General features: G+C 40.0%; 1 protein-coding gene across 1 annotated transcript in view; it reads right to left on the bottom strand.

Annotated features, from left to right (window-relative positions):
* The window catches only part of EML6 (EMAP like 6), a 280348-nt gene that overhangs the window by 124832 nt on the left and 132471 nt on the right, over nt 1-23045 (bottom strand). Inside the window, exons 5-6 of the mRNA XM_042981405.1 lie at nt 21596-21781; nt 19619-19754 (exon numbers count right to left, since the gene is read on the bottom strand). Of these exons, the coding sequence (XP_042837339.1) occupies nt 19619-19754; nt 21596-21781 (322 nt within the window). The remainder of the gene's footprint in view (nt 1-19618; nt 19755-21595; nt 21782-23045) is intronic.

Genomic DNA, 23045 nt, shown 5'->3' with positions numbered 1-23045 from the left:
CAATGGAGTATTACTAAGCAATCAAAAAGAATGAAATCTTGCCATTTGCAACTATGTGGATGGAACTAGAGGGTATTATGCTAAGCGAAATTAGAGAAAGACAAATATCATATGACTTCACTGATATGAGGACTTTTAAGATACAAAACAGATGAACATAAGGGAAGGGAAGCAAAAATAATATAAAAACAGGGAGGGAGACAAAACATGAGACTCTTAAATATGGAGAACAGAGGGTTACTGGAGGGGTTGTGGGAATGGGGACGGGCTAAATGGGTAAGGGGCATTAAGGAATCTACTCCTGAAATCATTGTTGCACTATATGCTAACTAACTTGGATGTAAATTTTAAAAATTAATTAAAATAAATAAATACAGAGAATAAACTAAGGTGGATGAGGGGGTGGGGCAGAGGGAAACTGGCTGATGGGCACTGAGGAGGGCACTTGTTGGGATGAGCACTGGGTGTTGTATGTAAGCCAATCTGACAGTAAATTATATACATTAAAAAAAATTATAGGCCACTTGCCTGATAAGCATAGATTTGAAAGTCATGAAAAAATTTTTGCAAATCAAATTCAACAATACCATAAAAGATTCTTACACCATGGTCAAGAGGGATTTATTCCAGGGATGCAAGAATGGTACAACATCTATGTACCAATCAATATGGTACACCACATTAACAAAGTGAAGGATATAAGTCATATGATCATCTCAATAGATACAGAAAACGCATCTGACAAAACTCATTATTCATTTATGATCAAAACTCTCAACAAAGCACACATAGAGGGAATGTAACTCAACATAACAAAGGCCACATACGACAAGTATACAGCTAACATTATACTCAATGGGGAAAAGCTAAAAGCTTTTTTCTAAGATGAGGAACAAGATAAGAATGCCTACTCTTGTCACTTATTCAGTGTAGTATTTTAAAGTCCTACTCAGGTCAACTTGGCAAAAAAAAGAAGTAAAAGGCACCTAAATTGTTAAGGAAGAAGTGAAACTGTCACTATTTGCAGATAACATGATTTGATATATAGAAAACACTAAAGGATCACAAAAAATTTAGAACTAATCACAAATTCAATGAAGTTGCAGGATACAAAATCAATACCCCCAATCAGCTGCGTTTGTATATGCTAAAAATGACCTATCAGCAAGAGAAATTAAGTAAACAAACCCACCTATAATTGCATCAAAAAGAATAAATACCTAGGAATAAATTTAACTAAGGAGGTAAAAGACCTGTACACTAAAAACTATAAGACACTGATGAAAAAAACTGATGATGACACAAATCCATGGAAAGATATTCCATGCTTATGAACTGAAAAAAATTAAGACTGTTAAAATAAGTAGAATGCCCATACGACACAAAGCACTTTGCAGTTTCAATGCAATCCCTATCAAAATTCTAATGGCATTTTTGGTAGAATAAACAACCCTAAAATTTGTTGTATGGAACCACGAAAGACCCTGAATAGACAAAACAATCTTAAGAACAAAGCTGGAGGCAACATGCTTCCTGAATTCAAATTCTATCACAAAGCTACAGTAACCCAAACAGTATGATATTGGTATAAACAGAGATACACAGATCAGTGGAACAGAATTGAGACTCCAGAAAGCAACCCATAGATATATGGTCAATTGATTTATGACAAAGGAATCAAGGGACAGTGGGAAAGGGACAGTCTTTTCAATAGTGAGTGTTGGGAAGACTGGACAGCCACACACAGAAGAATGTAACTGGACCACTATCTTACACCATACATAGAAGTTAACTCCTTATGGATTCAAGAATATATGAGCTGGGTGGCTCAGTTGGTTAAGCATCAGACTCTTGAATGCAGCTCAGGTTGTGATCTCATGGTGATTGTGGTATGTTGAGTATGGGGCCTGCTTGGGACTCTCTCTCCCTCTCTCTCTCTCTCCCTTCCCTACTCACACTCACACACACACTCTCTTTCAAAACAAAGAAATAAACATTTAAAAACAAAAAAGAGCCTAAGAGCTGAAACCATAAAACTCCTAGAAGGAAACGTAGGCTTTCTGAAGTCACTCTTGGCAATGATTTTTTTGCCTGACACCAAAAGTAAAGGCAACAGAAGCAAAAATAAACAACTGAGACTACTTCAAACTAAGAAGCTCCTGCACAGCAAAGGAAAGCAAAAGCAAAAGCAAAATGAAAAGGTAACCTACTGAAGAAAGTATTGGCATATCAAATATCTGATAAGATGTGAATATCCAAAATACATAAACAACTCATGCAGCTCAAGCAAAAAAATAAAATAAAATAAAGAATCCAATTTAAAAATGGGCAGAGAATGTGAATAGACATTTCTCCAAAGAAGACCTACAGATAACCAACAGATGCATGAAAAAGTGCTGGATATCACCCATCATCAGGGAAATGCAAATCAAAACCACAATGAGATACCACTGCACAATGGCTATCATTTAAAGAGACAAGAAATAACATGTGTTGGTGAGGATGTGGAGAAAAGGGAACCCTTGTGCACCGCTGGCGGAAAGGTAAACTGGCGCAGCCACTGTAGTAAGTGACGTGGAGGTTTCTCAAAAATTAAAAATACAACTAACACATGATCAAGCAATTCCACAGACAGATATTTACCCAAAGGAAACAAGAACACTAATTCAAAAGGAAAACGAAACTCCATGTTCACTGTAGCATTATTTACAATAGGCTGCTTCCATGTTCGGGCTAAGGGTTTATCGCTGGATAAAGGAATAAAGAAAATGTGGCATACATGCATACACACACACACAGGAATATTATTCGGCCATAAAAAAGGAGACACCAATTGAGGGCATTAAGCTAAGTGATATAAGTCAGAGAAATACAAATATTATATGAAGTCACTTTTATGTGGAATCTAAAAAACAAACAAGCAAACCCGAATTCACTGATACAGGGAACAGATTGGTGGTTGTTCAGGTGTGGGGTGGGGGTATGAGGTAGGCAAGAGGTAGTCAAAACATACAAACATAGAGTTCTAAAATAAGTTAAGTCCTGGGAATGTAACAAACAACATGATGACTATAGGCTCACAACACTGTGTTGTATATCTGTAACTTGATCAGAGAGTAGATCTTAAAAGTTCGCAGTAAAAGAAAAAAATTGTAACTGTGTGGTGACAGACATTAACTACACTTACTGCAGTGATCATTTTGCAATATATACACATATTGAATCATTATGTACACCTGAGATGATGTCATATCAATTACATCTCAACAAAAATGATGGACACGTACAGATATACGCACAGGTCTCAGCAGTGTGTTTAACTGTTATTGAAAGAGCCAAACCACAATCCCCTCCTAATTCCACTGTCTTCAAGACTCCCCCTTTCTGAGCAGGCCTGGCACCTGTGGCTGTCCCGTAAGCATGAGTATGCCAGTTCTCCCCATGGCCTCCAACAGCACGTCCTCTTCCATGAGGCTAAATGGCTCGAAAACTGAAATTTCTCCCAGAGATCTGGCATTTTATTTGGTCCAGTATATAAACAGTTTTTTCTCGCCACCACCCCGACTATTCTTGTACCTACTTATTTTGGGGAACAGATTCGGAAAGGTTCAAGATTATAAAAAACAATCTGCCACCTGGAAGTGACAAATGTTAACATTTTTACAATGTTTGATTTGTCTTTTAAAAAGAGGTTTAGGAACAAAGAAAAACTTTACAACTCAGTGAAGACTGATGAGCCTGTCAAGTTATACAGCGCCCACTGTGTTCTCAGACTGTGTCCAGAGGGTTCTTGGATTCCTCCCTAGGGCCTACAGGGTTTGGCAAGGAGAGGGTGGGAAATCAAGAGACCAAGAGTCAGAGTTTGAGGATCCCACCTCTGTTTTCCCTCAGCACCTCACAATTTGTTTCATAGCAGATTTCATTTGATAAAAAAGATTCCACTCAGCTAATCAACGTATGGGAGAGGCTTTACAGAAGACAAAAGCAATAGAATAAAGTTGATATGGATAATTTCTGACTAAATATGGGCAGAGGGAGGAGAAAGAAGGAGGGAAGGAGTTGTTACATTTTCATTGTTTACAATATAAACTTAATGAGATGTGAACATTTTCTCTCAGAGACCAACTCAGTCTCTCCATAAATACTTAGTTCTTCCGACAGATAAATTATGTTTTGCCACATCAGATAGGTCAATCCCAGGAGTCTACCTAAAAAGATGGATAGGATACTGGACCACTCTGACATCCAAGGTAACTGTTTAAAATAGGAATCACTTCCTGAAAACACCTCAGCAGGCATAGAACTGTATTCAAGTTTGCTAATAATATCCTATTTTCATCATTTCTGAACCTAATTGCTGTTCTGCATGCAAGACTGGTGAAGAGAACAGCAAAGTCTCTTCTGGGTACATTCTGGAGAGTCCCTGGTGTTGTGGCAGATCCCTGACAGGGTTCTGACAGTATTGTTCTTCTCTTGTCTACTAAGACTCGGTTTTACCTTCTCTGACACAAATGCAGAGAACAGTAATGTAATCGTGGTTTCCTAGCCAGACTGGCCAAGATTGCCGTTGCATTGAGAAATGACTAAGCTATTTTCGCTTTTTGTCTTCTGTTATGGGAGTCAGAAAAACATAAGCTATTATTTTAAATACGGATAGAAAGCCACTAATAATAAAGAGAGCTCCAGGAAAAACCATCCTAAGTATTTAAAATCACAGTTCTCTTTTCTTCTGGACAAGTGCATGTTTCAGAGACTTTTGACAGTATGGGCTGAAGGCATTTTGAATAGGTGAGGTTGCCTTCTTGGGCACTCCTCTATGAGAAATGTGGGGCTCTGGCCTGTGCTTGGTCCAGATAGCCAGCAGATGGCAGTAAAGAGCAACCACCCACCTAAACAAAAATCTACAGCAAAGACCAAGATCTCACCAACCCTTCGCACAGCTTCATACTCAGAGCAGAGAATGAGTGGTAAACAGCATCCTTCTAATCCTTTTGGCGCATGTCCTGAAACCAGGGCAGGGGTATATCTAGTCCATGAGTACATGAATATCCATACAGACCTAGAGGACACTGCTTATTTTCCATTAGTTCACCAAGTGGTTGAGTATCTGGGCTGATTTACATGCCAGCCCCAACCCCTCCCAGCTGTGACCATGGCAAACTATTTAATCTTTCAAATCTTCAGTGTCCCTGTCTGTGAAGTGGAGAGAATATCAGCACTCATACTTTGCAGCACTCTTATGAGGAATCCTGCAATCATATATTTAAACACTTCACCTAGTGTTTGGCACTTAAGAAATTAATAAATCTGAGTTGTTACCTTAACCAGCAAGTTTTTGTTAGTCTCAGTGGAATGCACCTTACTGTATGTGCAGTCCGAGTCCAGCTCCAGGAAGATTTAACACCAGGAGCTACAAAGAAGTTGCAGTTACTTCCTTGTGTTACATCTTAGGTGCTGTTGTTGTTTTGATGTGCCAGCACCACAGACTGGTGGAAGGAAAGGCTATGGTCCAACACGCAAAGACAGAACAAACTATTTGGGGAATAAAATGGTCTTTTCCCCCAATTATTTGGTCCAAGAAGGGAAGACGGTGCGTGTGTGGATGGGGGAGTGGGGGGATATTTGTGTTCTTAAATCGAGGGCTCGTAGGTCTGCTATACAGCAAAGGGACAAGAGCAGTTGCTCGGTCCTCATTGTGCATTATAATCTACAAGAAAAGCATTTTTTAAAAATGTTTTATTTATTTTTATGTTGAGACAGAGCATGCGAGCAGAGGAGGGGCAGAGAGAGAGAGAGAGAGAGAGAGAGAGAGAGAGAGAGAGAGAGAGAGAGAAAGAGAATCCCAAGCAGGCTACGTAAAAAGTGTTTTTTAAAAATATGGTTGCCTGGGGGCGCCTGGGTGGCTCAGTCGGTTGGGCGTCCGACTTCGGCTCAGGTCACGATCTCGCGGTCCGTGAGTTCGAGCCCCGCGTTGGGCTCTGGGCTGATGGCTCAGAGCCTGGAGCCTGCTTCCGATTCTGTGTCTCCCTCTCTCTCTGCCCCTCCCCCGTTCATGCTCTGTCTCTGTCTCAAAAATAAATAAAACGTTAAAAAAAAAATTAAAAAAAAATATGGATGCCTGAACCCCAACAAGAAATTCCTCTTGGTTGGCCAGGAGTGGGGCTAGGCATAGGTATTTTTAGCACCCCAGGGCAGAGGACTGCTTGTTGAGAACCACTACCAAGTGGTTCCCAAGCCAGCGTGTGTTATCAGATTTAGTTCCATTGTTGAAAATTCAGATTTCCAGCTACATCACCAGCTGATTCTAATGCAATGGTTTTTCAGGTACAGGTTGGAAAACTCTGCCCTAGCGGATTAGAGAGTCCAAGTCTGATGACCAGAAGGCAAAAGAAAGTGCAATGATGAGAAGTCAATTCTGAGTCAAACAAGCCAGCTGTGTAAATGGGCAGGCAAGATCCTCACTGGCATTACCCAGGCCTATGCCCAGAACTGCACATATATGCTGGGAATGTTCATGACTCGGGAGGAGGCCCCATGGACAGCACCAGGCCCTAAATGGGGACGGTAAATATCTGTTGAATAAACGATGGAATTACAGCAATGACCATGTATATTAATAGCCCAAAGTCCCAGAGTGATCATGCGACAGAGAACAAAAATGAGGATTAGGGTAGACCAAGTCTGGAGCAAACACTCTTCCCCACAAAGGTAATGCCCTTCTCCGTGGATATGCTTCCAGGACATGGTACCAATAATGAAACAAGATATGGTGATGGCTTGCACCTATAAACCTAACCTTATTAAAGATGGATTACTAAGGAGCACCCTCAGTAAAGAGGTAAAAGGTAATAAAAAAAAACACAAGAGAGAATTCACTCAGTTGGAAGGAATGTAGGGGGAGGATGAGGACATGACAGCAAGGACCTCTGGTGCCCCTTGATTCATCTTAGGATAAAGTGGCTGAGCCACCAAAGGGGTCTGGAGCAGGCCAGGGACTCCTGATGTCCTAAGAATAATGCTGAAGGCAGAGTTTGGGAACATGGAGGAAACTAGGAGGAGGGAAGGTGTGCATCTTCCAGGGATTTGTGAGCACAGACGACTAAGCGACAGGCCTGGCATTATGATTTTCAGAGCTCAACACAAAATGCAAACATGGGACCCCTTGTTAAAAAAAAATCATTAAGAATTTCAAAGATGGCCACAGAAAAGCACTCAACCAAGTGCTGAGCCCTTCTGAGAAGGGGGCCCTGTGATCACACAGATCTCATGCCCTGGGAGCTGCCATGCCTGGAGACCCCCGGTTAAGGGTTAAATGGGATCCTGCAGGGGCGTCTGGGTGGCTCCGTCGGTTGGGCACCAACTTTGGCTCAGGTCATGATCTCGTGGTCCGTGAGTTTGAGCCCCACGTCGGGCTCTGTGCTGACAGCTCAAAGCCTAGACCCTGCTTCGGATTCTGTGTCTCCCTTTCTGTCTACCCCTCACCTCTTCACACTCTGTCTCTCTCTCCTTCAAAAATAAATAAACATTTTGAAAAAATTTAAAATGGGATCCTGCAGAGCACTTAGCACAAAGGTCTCCATGGACACTGGGAGCTGCTGCATGAGTTGTCGGGCCTTGCCACAGGCTGGGCAGGGGCTAGTCCTAAATTAGTCTGCAGGCTTCCTGCAGCAGGAAGGACTCATGGCCGGCTGCTCATGTCTCTAAGGGCTCTCTGCCTGAGAATTCCAACAGACTTCATAATGAAAGTTACTCTTTACTAAATCCTTGGCTATTGCAAAATTCAGTCCACAAGATTCCAAATCCTGTGGCCATAGGAACTCTGAAAAATCCACACAGCCTAACAGGACCTCTGAAGGCAGAAACACATGACCAAACCCACACAGCAAAGGAACTCCCAGGCTGGTTTTTATCTAAGACACGTTCAAGAAGAGTGTTCACAGGGGAAATACTATCAGAACAAACCAGACAGTCAGCTTCTGCTCGTGTGACAACACATTCCACCTCGAGTCTGAACAAACAACACCGCATATGTCCCCTGGCGGCCTATTTCACCATCCCACCTTCTGCTCATGCTTGGTCTCCTGTAGTACCTCCAGTTCTTGAGCAGAACAACAGTGAAGCAGGTGGCCTGGCCCCAAGGACAATCGTGGGCAGACAGGGGGAGAGGTGACAGAGGGAGGTAAGAAAGACAGCCAAGGAACCACCAGAACAAAAGAAGGCGCTTTCTCTGTTTCTACTGTAAACCAGGGTGCTCACAGATTTGAGAGTTGGTCTCTTGAATATTCTATACCAGGTCTGCTCAGCCACAGCACTGTTTAACATTGAGTGCTGGATAGTTCTTCCTCATGATGGTGATCATTGCAAGGTGTCACTGTAAGATGTTCAGCAGTATCCCTGGTCTCTACTCAGATATGCCAGTAGCACTCCACAGTTGTGACAGCCAAAAACATCTCCAAACAATGCCAACTGTCCTCTAGCAGACAGAATCAGCCATGACTGAGAACCACTTCACTCTATGATCCTCAGTGTACTTTGAGGAAGCCAAAGGGCATTAAGATTAGTGGGGAAGAATAACCTGGACTGCCACTTGCAATCCTGTCCTCCACCCTTCCCTCTGTGCTCCAGAACAGGGTGACCTATCTGAGGTGATGGGCATGATATGTGCCTCCCTAAACCTTTCTCTGACCTCTGACCACTGGTGTTTAAGGGCTTAAGCTTGAATACAGCAGACTGACCAAAGAAAGGAACCAAGCTCTGTGTCTCCCTCTGTGTCCTTGTCACTTGTGCTCCTTCCCAAGGCTCTGTACCCCAGTCACTCACATAACGTACCTTTCATTCCCTCATCGGCAGCTATTTCCAGGGCACCTGCAGGTGCCAGGCACTGTTTTAAGCCCTTAGGAAGCATCAGTGAACAAAATTTCCTGCTTTTGTGGAAACAGACAAGAGCAGTAAACATAATAAAAGGCAAATTATATTGTTTGTTACAAGGTGAGAAGGACATCTGGCAGAAGGAGATGGGGAGTGCCTGGGGGAGTAGAGGCTGAGGGGATTTCAATTTTAAATAAGACATTAGGACAGGTTCATCTGAGCTAAGTCCTGAAGAGGAGGGCAGTAGTCACGCAGACCCCTGGGGACAGTGTTGCAGGCAGAGAGAACAGCTTGGGAGCTCAGAGGTCACAGGAAACAGTGGCAGCCAGGGCAGAGGGCAGAATGGAAGGAGGAAGGCATGAAGGGGAGGAGTTGGTAGGCCATCTGGAGGACTTTGACTCTTTTTCGAGGAGAATAATGTGATTTGGCTCATGTAAGATTTTTTTTAAGTTTATTGATTTATTTTGAGAGAGAGAAAGTCCAAGTCATGGAGGGGCAGAGAGAAAGGAAGACAGAGAGAATCCCAAGCAGGCTCTGCTCTGTCAGTGTGGAGCCTAACACAGGGCTCAAACCCATGAACCATGATGAGATCATCACCTGAGCTGAAGTCAGATGCTTAACCAACTGAGCCATCCAGGTGCCCCTGGCTCACATAAATTTTGAACAATCTCTCCAGCTGCTATTCTGAGAAGCAGGGACACGAGGTATAAATATAAAGCAACTGCAGAAATCTATGTTAAAAACAGTGGTTCAGGCCACCAAAGGGGCAGCAGATGTGATGAAAAGTCTACGAAGGGTTATCTTGTAAGGGGACATGAGCCTCCTACTCTTGCTTAATGCTGAGGTAATGCTGCCTAACCTAATACAAGACATCTCTGGATTTGAAGTTTACATAGTTTATTAGAGAGAGCTACGATTCAACAAATACGTGTTTGAAGTTAAAATAAATACACAAAAAACTCCTAAGTAAAATGCCTGAAACATGCTTTTTAGATGAGCTCATCCAGTTGCTAGGCATGTATCTGACACTTAGTAAATGCTTAGTAAATGTTTATTCAATGAGTAAATATATAATACATCCTATACTGTGTGAATAATTACCCTATTTCTTTAGACATAATCATTTACAACCACTATATCCAAGTATTTTATTACCATTGATGTAATTCATTTTGGTTGCCTTAAGAGTTATTTTTGGCTTTTTTGTTATCGCTGTAAGTCATTTAAGCTTCATTATTTTATGCATATCATAAATTTGTTTTAAAAATGATCAAACTCAAAATGCATTGTTAAGTTTAAAGTGAGATAGGAGTTAGAGCCTGAATCCTACAATTAGCTGAATGCCAAGGACTCTGACCTCACTGTATTCATCCATAAGGTGAGAGCTCTACACTCTGAAATCCAAGGTCTCTACCAGCTTGCAAATTCCCGAATTTTTCACTGAAAAACATTTAGGGGTTCCACTATCCCATATATCTGAGGTTCCTTGGGGCAGGTTGCACTTGGAATTGTGGAATTCAGAAAATTTTGGGTTTTGGACTCATGTAATACATCCAATGGGGTCTGGGGCAGCACCTTGAAATCAAATATTTCTGTAGTAATGTGTAAGAATATTCACACATATGAAGACAAAGAGCCTCATTTAAGTTCGGGTCAAGTTTCACTGCTAAATTAGTTATTAAAAATATTTTAGAGAAAAAAAGAATGAAGTTAGACCCTTGGCCTACACCATATACAAAAACTAACTCAAGGGACACCTGGGTGGCTCAGCCAGTTAAGCATCTGACTTTAGTTCAGGTCATGAACTCACGGTTAGTAAGTTCCAGCCCTACCCCTGGTGAGCTTGAGTCCTGCCTGGTTCGGGTGAGCACAAGCACTGCTTCAGGTAAGCATGAGCCCCACGTACGGTGAACCCTGCATCTCTCTCTCCCTTTCTTTCTCCCTCTCTCTCTCTCTCTGCCCCTTGTGAGATTCTTTTTCTCCCTGTCTCTGCTCCTCACTCACTCCCTCTCTCTTTCTTTCCAAGAAAAAAAAATTAATTCAAAATGGATCAAAGATCTAAACATAAAAGCTAAAACCATAAAATATTGTAAGAAAATATGGGGGGGGGGGACTTCATGATACAGTATCTTTGGCAATGACTGTTTGGATAAGCATAGGTAACAAAAAAAAATTGGGCATCAAAATAAAAAAAACTTTTGTGCATCACAGAACATAATCAACATAGTGAAAAGGCAATTTATGGCATGGGAAAAAATATTTGCAAACCATGTATCTGATAAAGAGAGAATATCTAGAATATATAAAGAACTCTTAAGATATGACAACAAAACACTAAACAACCTGATTTTAACATGGGTAAAAGACTTGAACAGAAATTTCCAATGAAGACATATAAAGGGCCAACAGGCTTATCAAAAAATGCTCAACATCATTAATCATTGGGAAATGCATATCAAACCCAAGATGACATAACACTTCATACATATTAGAATGGCTGCTAGTAAAAAAAATAATATTTGGCAAGGATGTAGAGAAATTGGAATTCTGTGCCATGTTAGTGGGAATGTAAAATAGTGCAGCTGCTATGGAAAACAGTATGGCAGTTTCTCAAAAAAATTAAAAATAGAAATACCATACGATTCAATAATTCTACTTCTATCTAGATCTATCTATCTACATATTCAAAGGAACTGAATGTAAGGTCTCAAAGAAATATTTATGCATCTATGTTCATTGCCGCATTATTTACAATAGCCAAAAGGTGGAAGCAAGTATCCTTCACAGATGAATGAATAAACAAAATGTAGTATATACAACAGAGTATTTTTCAGCTTTAGGAAATTCTGGCACATGATACAACATGTAAAGATATGTTGCTAAGAGAAAACATGCTAAGAGAAGTCAGTCAGTCAAAAAAGAGAAAATCCTGTATGACTTCATTTATATGAGGTAATTAAAACAGGCAAATTCATAGAGATGGTAAGTAGAATGGTGGCTGCCAGAGGCCAAGAGAAGAGGGGAAAAGAGAGTTACTGTTTAATGGGTATGAAATTTCAGTTTAAGAAGATGAAAATGTCTGGTGATGATGGTCATGATGGTTGTACTACAGTGTGAATGGACTTAAATGATGCCACTGATTATATCCACTTAGAAATGGTTAAAGTGGAAGACTTCTGGGGAAGATGGTGGAGTGGGAAGATCCTAAGCTCACTTCAACCCACAGATATCACTAGATAATACCTACATCAGTGTAAGGAACCCAGAAAAGGACCCAGAGATTGGCAGAACAAACTTTCCTCAGCTAAATATACAGAAGAGATCACACCAAAGAGGATAGGAGGAGCAGAGATGTGGTTGGAAGCTAAATGGACCCACAAGACTGTCCATGGAAGGAAGGGATACTGCAGGAACAGAAAACAGAAAAACAGACTCTGACACCAGGGAGCCCACTGAGAGAAGATCAATCACCATAACATTTGTCTTCGAAAACCAGAGGAGCCAAATTTTGTGAGTTCTTACAATCAGTAGGTTCTAAAACCTGGAACTTTAAAAATCAGCAGGCTTGGCCCTGGGAGAGCCAGGAGGATGAGAGGAAACTGAGTCCCCACCCTTAAAGAGCACAACAAACAGCCCTGTGGAGATATAGCATAAAAGGAGCAGTTTGAAGAATGCCAGTGGTATACAGGAAGGAAATTTGCTTACTAATCTCAGAGCATGCAGGAGGGGCAAGGATCATTGGGCGACTTCTCCAGGAACACAGGCACTATTTCTTACATCCATCCCCAAACTAGACACATGGACACCTGCAGGAACCAGAAAAGCATGAACATTTCTACCTACCTTGCTTAATACTGCATCCTACCCTTGTGTTCCCTTGTGGATATTACCCCTCCAGAAAGGCCTCAGCTCCAGGTTCCCTTCCACAGTAGACCCAAGCAGACCTTGCTAACACTACGCACTCCACCCCCATGTTCTTCTGCAGTTCACTGCTACCGCATCTCTGGTAAATGCCTGGTCTGACTGAACTCAAGCCCAAGAAGGATCCAGACAGGACCACTAACAACATATGGGACAAACACTGCTTATAACAGGCAAAGAGACCTAATGCAGATGACAAAAATGAAAGCAAAAGTGGCTCAGCCCCAACAGCAGGGCACATGCAACAACATGGGAGACACCCTTGAAGTGCCAGGTTCTGGAAAACAGGGGACATTAAACTTCAGGGTACTAAGGACCTCTTCTAAGGCCACCACTTTCAAGGACAGGAGAAATAGCTGGCTTGCCTAACACAGAGAAAAAGATAAAGAGAGTTAGACAAAATGAGGACACAGAGAAGTTAAGTGCCAAATGAAAGAACAGAACAAAATCACAGCAAAAGAGCTAAATGAAATGGAGATAAGTAATATGCCTGATATAGAATTTAAAGTAAATGTCACAAAGATACTCACTGGACTTGAGAAAAGAATGGAGGACCTCAGTGAGACCCTTAAAGACACAAAAACAAAAAAAGAACCAATCAGAGGTGAAGAACTCAATAACTAAATTAAAAATACACTAGACGAAATAAATAGCAGACTAGAGGAGGCAGAAGAATAGATCAGTAATCTGGAGGACAAAGTAATGGAAAGCAAGCAAGCTGAATGGGAGAAAGAAAGAAATAATAAAAAATGAAAATAGTGTTAGGGAACTCAGTGACACCATCAAGCATAATAGCATTTGCATTATAGGTATCCCAGACAGAGAAGAGAGAGAAAAGGGGACAGAAAATTTATTTGAAGAAATAATAGGTGAAACCATCCTGAATTTGGAGAAAGAAACAGAAATCCAGATCCAGGAGGCACAGAGAGGCCCTGACAAAATCACACACACCAAGGAGGTCCACACCAAGACACACTGTAATTAAAATGGTGAAAAGCAGTCATAAAGAGAGAGTTTTAAAAGCAGAAAGAGAAGGGTGCCTGGGTGGCTCAGTTGGTTGGTTTTGGCTCAGGCCATCATCCCAGGGTTATGGGATTAAGCCCTGTGTTGGGCTCTGTGCTGGGTATGCAGCCTGCTTAAGATCTCTAGATCTCTCAATCTCTCTCTCTCCCTCTCCCCTCCTTTTCCCCTTTCACTGCTTGCACTCCCTCTCTCTAAAATAAAAAAAGAAAGCAGAAAGAGAAAATAAAAGTTACATACAAGGGAAACTCCATAAGACTATAAGCTAATTTTTCAGCAGAAACTTTGCAGACCAGAAGAGAGTGGCATGATATAATCAAAGTGCTGAAAAACAAACAAACAAAAAAACAAAACAAAACAAAAAAAAAAACACCTAAAGCCAAAAATATCCTATCCAGCAAAGCTATCATTCAAAATGGAGAGAGTTGGGGTGCCTGGGCCACTCAATTGGTCAAGCATTTGACTACAGCTCAGGTCATGACTTGCATTTCCTGAGTTCAAGCCCCACGTCAGTCTCTGGGCTGACAGCTCAGAATCTGGAGATTGTTTCAGATTCTGTGTCTCCATCTCTCTCTGCCCCTCACCTGTTCACACTGTCTCTCTCTCTGTCTCTCTCAAAAATAAATAAACAATTTTTTTTTAAATGAAGGAGAAGGTTAAAAGAACTTACAACCACTAAACCAGTGCTACAGAAAATGTTAAAAGGGACTGATTGGAAAGACCATAAGCAGTAGTGCAAAGAGTAGGAAACACAAAAGGAGTAAAATTAAGCATATCTATAAAAATTCAGTCAAGAGATTCACAAAATAAAAGGATATAAAGCATGAAACAATACATCTAAAACCTGAGGAGAGGACAGGAGTAAATAATGGATTCAAATTTCAGTAACTACCAACTTAATATAGATTGCTCTATGCACAAGATGCTATGTACAAGATGCTATGTAACCACAAATCAAAAACCACTAATAGATATGCAAAAAACAAAGAGAAAGGAATCCAAGTATATCAGTAAAGAAAGCCAAAAAACTGAGACAAAAGAACAATAGAAGAAAGGAACAGAGAAGAATTACTAAAACCACCATAAAATAAGCAATAAAATGGCATTATGTACATACGTATCAGTAATTACTTTGAACATAAATGGACTAAACACTGCAATCAAAAGACATAGGGTGATGGAATGGATAAAAAACAAGACCTATCTATATACTGCCTACAAAAGACTTGTTTCAAACTAAAAGCAACATGCAGATTGAAAGGGAAGGGACAGAAAAGCATTTATCATACAAATGGGAGTAAAAAGAAAGCTGGGGTAGCAAAACTTACATTGGACAAAATAGACTTTAAAACAAAGACTATAAGGGGTGCCTGGGTGGCTCAGTCAGTTAATCATCTGACTTTGGCTCAGGTCATGACTTCATGGTTCATGGGTTTGAGTCCTGTGTCAGGCTCTGTGCTGACAGCTTGGAGCCTGGAGCCTGCTTCAAATTCTGTGTCTCCCTCTCTCTCTGCCTCTTCTCTGCTCATGCTCTCTCTCTCAAAAATAAAAATGAACATTAAAAAATTTTTTTAAAACAAAGACTGTAACAAGAGACAAAGATGACACTATATAGTCATTAAGGGCACAATCCCAAAAGAAAACATAACAATTGTAAATATTTATGCACCCAACATAGAAGCACCCAAATACATACAGCAGCTAATAATAAACAAAAAAGAAATAATCAATAGTAATACAGTTACAGTAGGGGACTTTAACATACCACTTACATCAATGGACACATCATTCAAACAGAAAATCAACAAGGAAACAGTGGCTTTGAATGACACATTGGGCAAGATAGACCTAACAGATAATATTCAGAACATTCCAACTTAAAACATAATACACATTCTCTTGAAGTGCACATGGAACATTCTCCAGAATAGATCACTTATTAGGCCACAAAACAACTCTCAACAAATTAAAAAACAACAAAGTCATAGTATGCATCTTTTCTGACCACAACTCTATGAAACTAGAAATAAACCACAAGAAAAAAACCTAGAAAGAACACAAATACAGGGAGGTCAAATAACATGCTAGTAAACAATGAATGGGTGAACCAAGAAATCAAAGAGAAAATCAAAATGACATGGAAATGAATGAAAATGAAAACATATAGGTCCAAAATCTTTGGGATGCTTCAAAAGCTATTCTAAGAAAGAAGTTTATAGCATTCCAGGTCTACCCAAAAAGCAAAAAAACCCAAAAAAACAAAAAAACCAATCTCAATAAACAACCTAACCTTTCACTTAAAGGAGCTAGAAAAAGAACAACAAACAAAACTCCAAACCAGTAGAAGGAAGAAAATAATAAAGACTAAACCAGAAATAAATGAAACAGACTAAAAAACCAATAGAACAGATCAAGAAACCAGGAGCTGGTTCCTTGAAAAGAGCAACAATATTTATTAACTTTTAGTCAGTCTCACCTCCCCACTCACCAAAAAAGATAGAGGGGACTCAAATAAAAATCTTTTCAAGTTGGGCAGTACATAGTGGATTTCTGTTACAACATTTTTAAAGTGTGACAGGTGGGGCACCTGGGTGGTTCAGTTCATCGAGTGTTCAACTTCGGCTCAGGTCATGATCTCAGGGCTTATGAGTTCAAGCCCCACATTGGGCTTGCTGGTGTCAGCACAGAGCCTGCTTCAGATCTTCAGTTCCCCTCTCTCTGCCCTTCCCCCACTTATACTGTCTCAAAAATAAATAAAACGTTTAAAAAAGTAGTGAAGGCTTTATAAAGGATGCATATTTTTTAAAAAAGTGTTTTACTGTTTATAGTAAGGAGAAGTGAAAAAAGAGATGTATTAAAATCAATTTGGGGGTGCCTGGGTGGCTCAGTTGGTTAAGAGTCCAACTTCAGCTCAGGTCATGATCTCATGGCTCGCGAGTTCAAGCCTCACGTAGGGCTCTGTGCTGACAGCTCAGAGCTTGAAGGCTGCTTCTGATTTTCTGTCTCTCTCTCTCTCTCTCAAAACTAAATAAACATTAAAATAAGTAAATAAATAAAATAAAATAAATTTAAAGTAAAATATTGAGAAAATAAGAGTATTGGTAGTAAGCAGTGATTGTAAAAATCAAGAAGGTGGCAGGAAAGTGGCTGCCATTTGAGGAATGGCACAACTTCTCAAGGCTCCCTTGGGTTCAAACTGCAGCATGGTCTTTAAGATCCTTTGAAAGCACAGTCCATTACTCCCATGGAAATAGGGATCTTGTCTCACTGGTCATCCATCTACAAATGCATGCACGCCTGTCTGTCTCCTGATAAACTGTAAGCCCAGGCACCACAGGCCACATTTATGATGTACAGGCACACTTCCTGTCTACCATGGACCACCTCTATCTGCTTTGACCTTGGCAAGGACACGTATGTAGGAATGTGTTGAGAGTGAAAAAAATGCAGGCTGTTCCTGACCATCTTCCTCTGACTCCAGGGACAGGAGTTGGCCATGCAATCAATATAAACCCCCACTTACCTGGATGCACATTGTGCACTGGCTTGTGAACTCTCCTTTGAGACCCTTAAGTCAGGGACTCAGTATCAGGTAAAAAAGTACAACACGGTAAGTATGACTTCTGCTATGATATCCACTTTAAAATCTATCTTTTAATTTTGTGATATAGTTTCTGGATGAGCTGGATAAAGTGCCAAAAAGGAATCATCATTGCTGGTTTATGCTCCCCAACATCTAGCCAGTTTATGGTCAATAATCCCACCTAGTAAATTAACTCATCTCTTGTCTAAGTACATGATTTTCTCTCCATTTACCTTGAAATATATACCAAGAAGTTTCATGATTCAAAGTCAAACGTTTTTGGCTGCTTTACCAATATTTTTTACATTGCTCTTATGGATGCTTGCTTGCTCATATCTGTTTTAAGTATTTTTCTGAATAAAGTTATACTGGCTCATGCACTATGGCAGAGAACTAAAGGGCCTCAACTGTCTCCTTGTCAATGCAGTGAAGTGGACACTACATTTTACAACTTGGTATGGTGACCCCTGTACCTGGTATTCAGAAATGCATCCAAACATGATCCCGAGCTTCCATAAGAAAATAACAATCCAATCTCCAGATTAGCTTTTTGTATTTAAAAGATATTTTAGGAAACTGGACTCTGACTACATATAGGAAGTACAAGATCCAGCTCACTTCTGTACTGCATAATTTTTAAGAAAGGTTTGGTTGACAACAATATTATTCAAGGAGGATGGCCTAAAGAATAGGTAGTATTCTTCTCTCAGTCCTCTGGAATCTACCTCAGGTCAGGAGAGAGCTCTGAGCACCACCAGACCACTTGGCCTTTGAAGAAACCTCTGTGGCCACACTGCTGTCAGCCTGCATCAAGGGGCTTTGTGGAAAAGAACCTGATGAGTAATGGCTCACTTCAGGCCTTTCGAGGACTTGGGTCTCCTGTCACAGAACACTCTCTAGGAAGATCCTTGGGAAATTTCTCTCTCATTTCAGCACTGGGAGAAATTCACCTTCACCTGAGCAGTGAGTCAGTTTTCATCTTGTGGACAGCATAAGTCACGGTACTGAGCAACCCCTCCCTCAGCGATGGCTGGAGGAGCCAAGAGCAGCGTCTGGGGCCCCTCTGCAGCAAATAGTAGAGCCCCCCCTCCACGTACTTAGTGTACCAACATCGCCTAGGACTTCATCTTATCTTTTCTGTTTACATTTCCACTTTAAATTCTCTCAAACCCCAATTCTTTGCCTGTAAGGATGAGATTATAATATGATGAGAATTTAAATAGATGTATATAAACTGCTTTGTATTGCCTGGTACCTATGATGAAAATTTATTTTTTTTAAAGTTTTTTTAAAAATTTTTTTTAACATTTATTTATTTTTGAGACAGAGAGAGACAGAGCATGAACGGGAGAGGGGCAGAGAGAGAGGGAGACACAGAATCGGAAGCAAGCTCCAGGCTCTGAGCCATCAGCCCAGAGCCCGACGCGGGGCTCAAACCCACGGACCATGAGATCGTGACCTGAGCTGAAGTCGGAGGCTTAACCGACTGAGCCACCCAGGCGCCCCCTTATGATGAAAATTTAAATAGATGTATATAAACTGTTTTGTATTGCCTGGTACACATACTCAGTATATTGTAATAATAGCTAATATTTATTGAGGGCTGTCTTCCATGACTTACTCTAAGCACTCTGTACATGTTTTTAATCCTCATACAACTCTATGTGGCTGTTGCTAGTATTATCCTCATCTTAGAGAGGAGGAAACTGAGATCCAGAGATTTTTAAACATTTGACTCAAATCTATCATAGGCAAAACTTGGATTTGAATCCAGGTCCCCAGCCCTGATCCCAAGTTAACTTCTACTACTCTGATAGCTACTACTTTAAAGCTAATTTTTTGGTCTTGTTTTACCTAGCAATTATTTATTTACTTATTTTCAGAGGCTGGATGCAGTCTCATTTAGGGTCACCAACTTGTCCAGAATTTCCCAGTTTTATAATTCAAAGTCTCATTTCCCAAGATACCACTCGGTGGTTTTCTCATTATGTTATTGATCTTTGTAGGAGGACCACTGCTAGTACACACAGATACCTTCATGCAAATGAGAAAGAAGGGGTATCCATTTGTTTTTAACACACTTTTGATCGTGTATGCAATCCATTTATGTAAACTGCCTTAAATCCTTTCCGGAATAAGATGGGTACAGAAACAAATATAAATACAGAACTTCACATTGTATTTAACACTGTTAGAGTTATCGGTAATTATTACCACATGCATTACCTTTATATCCTTGTTCTGTCTCCCTGAGATCAATTTTGGTTATTGGTTTGAAATCAGTATCCCATAATCGAATACACCCATCTCGTCCACCAGTGGCAAAGCCTTCTTCACAAGCATACATGCTAAAGATTCCAGCCTGTTGAGTAAGGCAGATTATACTCAATACTTGAAGGATTCTAAGTAGTCATTATAGTTGGAGCTTCATGATTAAAAAAAAAAAAAAAGCAAAAACAAAAACATTTTTAAAAACCCTTGTTCTCGGGGCACCTGGATGGCTCAGTCGGTTGAGTGTCCAACTTCGGCTCAGGTCATGATCTCACAGTCTGTGGGTTCGAGCCCCGCGTCGGGCTCTGTGCTGACAGCTCAGAGCCTGGAGCCTGCTTCTGATCCTGTGTCTCCCTCTCTCTCTGCCCCTCCCCTGCTCTCACTTTGTCTCACTCCGTCTCTCAAAAATAAATGTAAAAAAACAAACAAACAAAAAACCTTGTTCTCTATTGCAATCCTGACAATAGAACAAGTAGCCATTTATAATATCCTTCATTTTGGCTAGAGTAAAAATTAATCATGACTACCACCAAAGCAAATCAGTTCAAATGCTCCTTTACCATTACTAAACTGATGGCAATTTGAAAAAAATATTATTCACTAATTCCTTGGTTAAAGTAGATATGAAGATCAAACTCCTTTAGGTGACAACTGATCCTTATAAAGAAAAGACAACAATAGAGGTGTTTCATATAAATCACTTCTCAAAATAATCAGGCAAAGATATCTGAGCTAGGAACAGAAACACTTTTACTGGTACACAGGTGCCTGAAATGCATCTCAATGAGTTCAAGAAGGCAACACCTGAGGCTAATTGAAAGCAAATTACATTTGTGTTAATTTGTTAAGCATTATATGAAGATGCTTTTTTTTTTCATACCTGAAATAGTCCCATAACTTAAAGATGTTTCTCCATAGGAAAATATTTTATCTGGTCTATTGAGAAGTGCTGTAAGAATATACTGTTGACATAAGATCCAGTGTGAAGAGAAATGAGGTTACTAAGGCAGCTGCTTTTATGCATGGGGACAAATGCTGACCTCTGAATGGTTTCAAGATTGGTTTCATAATTAGTGAAGCCAAGAAAATTGGTTCAACATACAAGACAATGAAAGATCTAAAATTTTACAGCTCTTTTGCTAAGACGTGCTTAAACTTTTCTTTATTTAAGAGTAATGGGGACCAATTTGAGGTCAGGACCTAAGCTACAGGTCTGGTGAGTTTCTAAAAATTGTTTACCAAATTTCCATTTACTATAATAGGCTTTAGCTTTCACATCTCCCCATTCTTCTGGGCATTTCCATTTTATCATCTATAGATACAGCAGTGTAACCATTATTATAGGCGTCAAAAGAGAGCAGAATGGTCAGAAGTAAAGTTTGCCCATGTTCTTACAGAGCAGATCATCAAAAAAGAAGTGTGTCAATGGTTTCTGTTTGCATTTTAAGAACTTGTGATTTGGATTTAGAGGTTACTTACTCAGAGTGCGGAAAATCTACCCTTACTAACAAATGTAAAAACAAGAGTTGTCTACATATGGGCCACAGGCCAGCAGCAAAGGCATCATCTCAGACTTACTGAATCGGAATGTGCATTTTTAACAAGATCCCCAGGAAATTCACAGGTACATTAAAATTTGAGAAGTACTGATCTATAAGATAAAACTGATGATGAAACAGTCCTGTTCTTCTAGATGTGGATGAATAACACTAATCAACCAATCAATGACTGAGGTGAAGGTTAATTAAATTATTGAGCTTTTGAACGATTTCTTTTAAGGTGAACAAGAATAGCTATAATTGGGGAAATCTTTGATGAAGGTTTAGGTAGTTTTCAGCAGAGTTCTGCTGATTTTAATACAACAGGAAAACACACTTATTTGTGATATCAACTTATTTAATAATAACCAAATTTCCACATGGACATACTCACACTGTGTGCTCCTTGAATGGTGCGGACTAAATTGAGCCCTTTCCAGACATAGATGTCGCCATTTAAAGCACCAGAATAGGTGATGTCATCTTTGGCACATGCAAGGCAAAGGATGGTCTGAAGATCCCCTGTTTTGCCAAATATCCCTCTTTTTGCAGTCAGGGCATTTCCACAGAGTGTCCAAAACTGGAAAGTGATTAAAATACATAGATCCAAAAATAATGTATTCATCCTGATGCATCACATCATTGGTATTTGCTTACATTTCAGTACGTTTCACATAATTTGCTATAGCTGAACTAGGCACATGTAATTTAAGTTGTTCTGCGGCAACCAATGGAATCGCAAAACCTTTTAGCCAACTACTAGCAGCATAATAAACACTTTTAGCAGTGTTATTAAAACTTTCCAAGCTCCAAAATTTCCAAACTTTGCTAATTGTTTAATGATGATTAAATACAAAAGCTCAATGTTCTCAGAGTTGGAATAAAGTGGGTGAATCATCATGTCTTTAATTTTTGGTCAAATTACAAAAGCAGTATAGGTTCATTGTAGAGGAGTTTAGAAATAAAGAGAAGTATAAAGAGGAAAAATGAAGTATCTACAGCCTCCTGTTAACACGTGGATGTATCTTCCAGATGTTTTTTTGGTGTGTGTGCATGTGTGTGTATGTATGTATTTGGATATCATGTGTTTCTAACTTGAAATGTTATATATCTTCACTGTAGAAATCTTACTCAAAAGCTTTCTAAATATGAGTTATCTTCCCATATAGCCAAATAACTAAGCTTTTCAATTTTCACTGAATAATTTATCATGTGGAAGACCATAAGCATAAAGCTTGAGCCACTTTATAGAAAGCAACAAGTAGACTTCTGTGGCTATACAGAAATTAACTGTTTTGTTTTGGCATAGTTTTTAAAATGTATGAACTGGTATAACTTTACTGCTAAGTATACAGCCCCTCAACATTTATAAAGGCTCTTTACATTTATTTGATCTTCATAATACTCTTGAGAACAGGCTAAAGCAGCTATTCCTATCAGCCCCACCTGGAAGTGAGGGAAAGGGGGCCTAAGTGGTTTGTTGAAGGTAAGGATTCAATGGGGGTTATACATGAGAAAATACTGAGGTCTTGATATTTGCTTTGAGAAATTTCAATCATTTTTAAAAATTTATTTTGAGAGAATGAGAGAGAGAGGAGAGAGAGAGCAGGAAAGGGACAAAAAGAGAGGAGAGAGTGAATCCCAAGCAGGCTCTGCATTGTCAGTGCAAACCCCAACTCCAGGCTCAAACTTACAAACTGTGAAATCATGACCTGAGCTGAAACCAAGAGTCAGATGCTTAACCAGCTGAGCCACCTGGGCACCCCTGCCTTGAGAAGTTTGAATCTAATGAAGATACATATAAAACCAGAAATAATTTCAAAGCAGCATATTTAGACTACATA

The sequence above is a fragment of the Panthera tigris genome, chromosome A3 (genome assembly GCF_018350195.1).
Source record: "Panthera tigris isolate Pti1 chromosome A3, P.tigris_Pti1_mat1.1, whole genome shotgun sequence".
In the NCBI taxonomy this organism is placed as follows: Eukaryota; Metazoa; Chordata; class Mammalia; order Carnivora; family Felidae; genus Panthera; species Panthera tigris.
The sequence above is the reverse complement of the archived record's forward strand: the minus strand, read 5'-3'. Positions and strand labels throughout refer to the sequence as shown.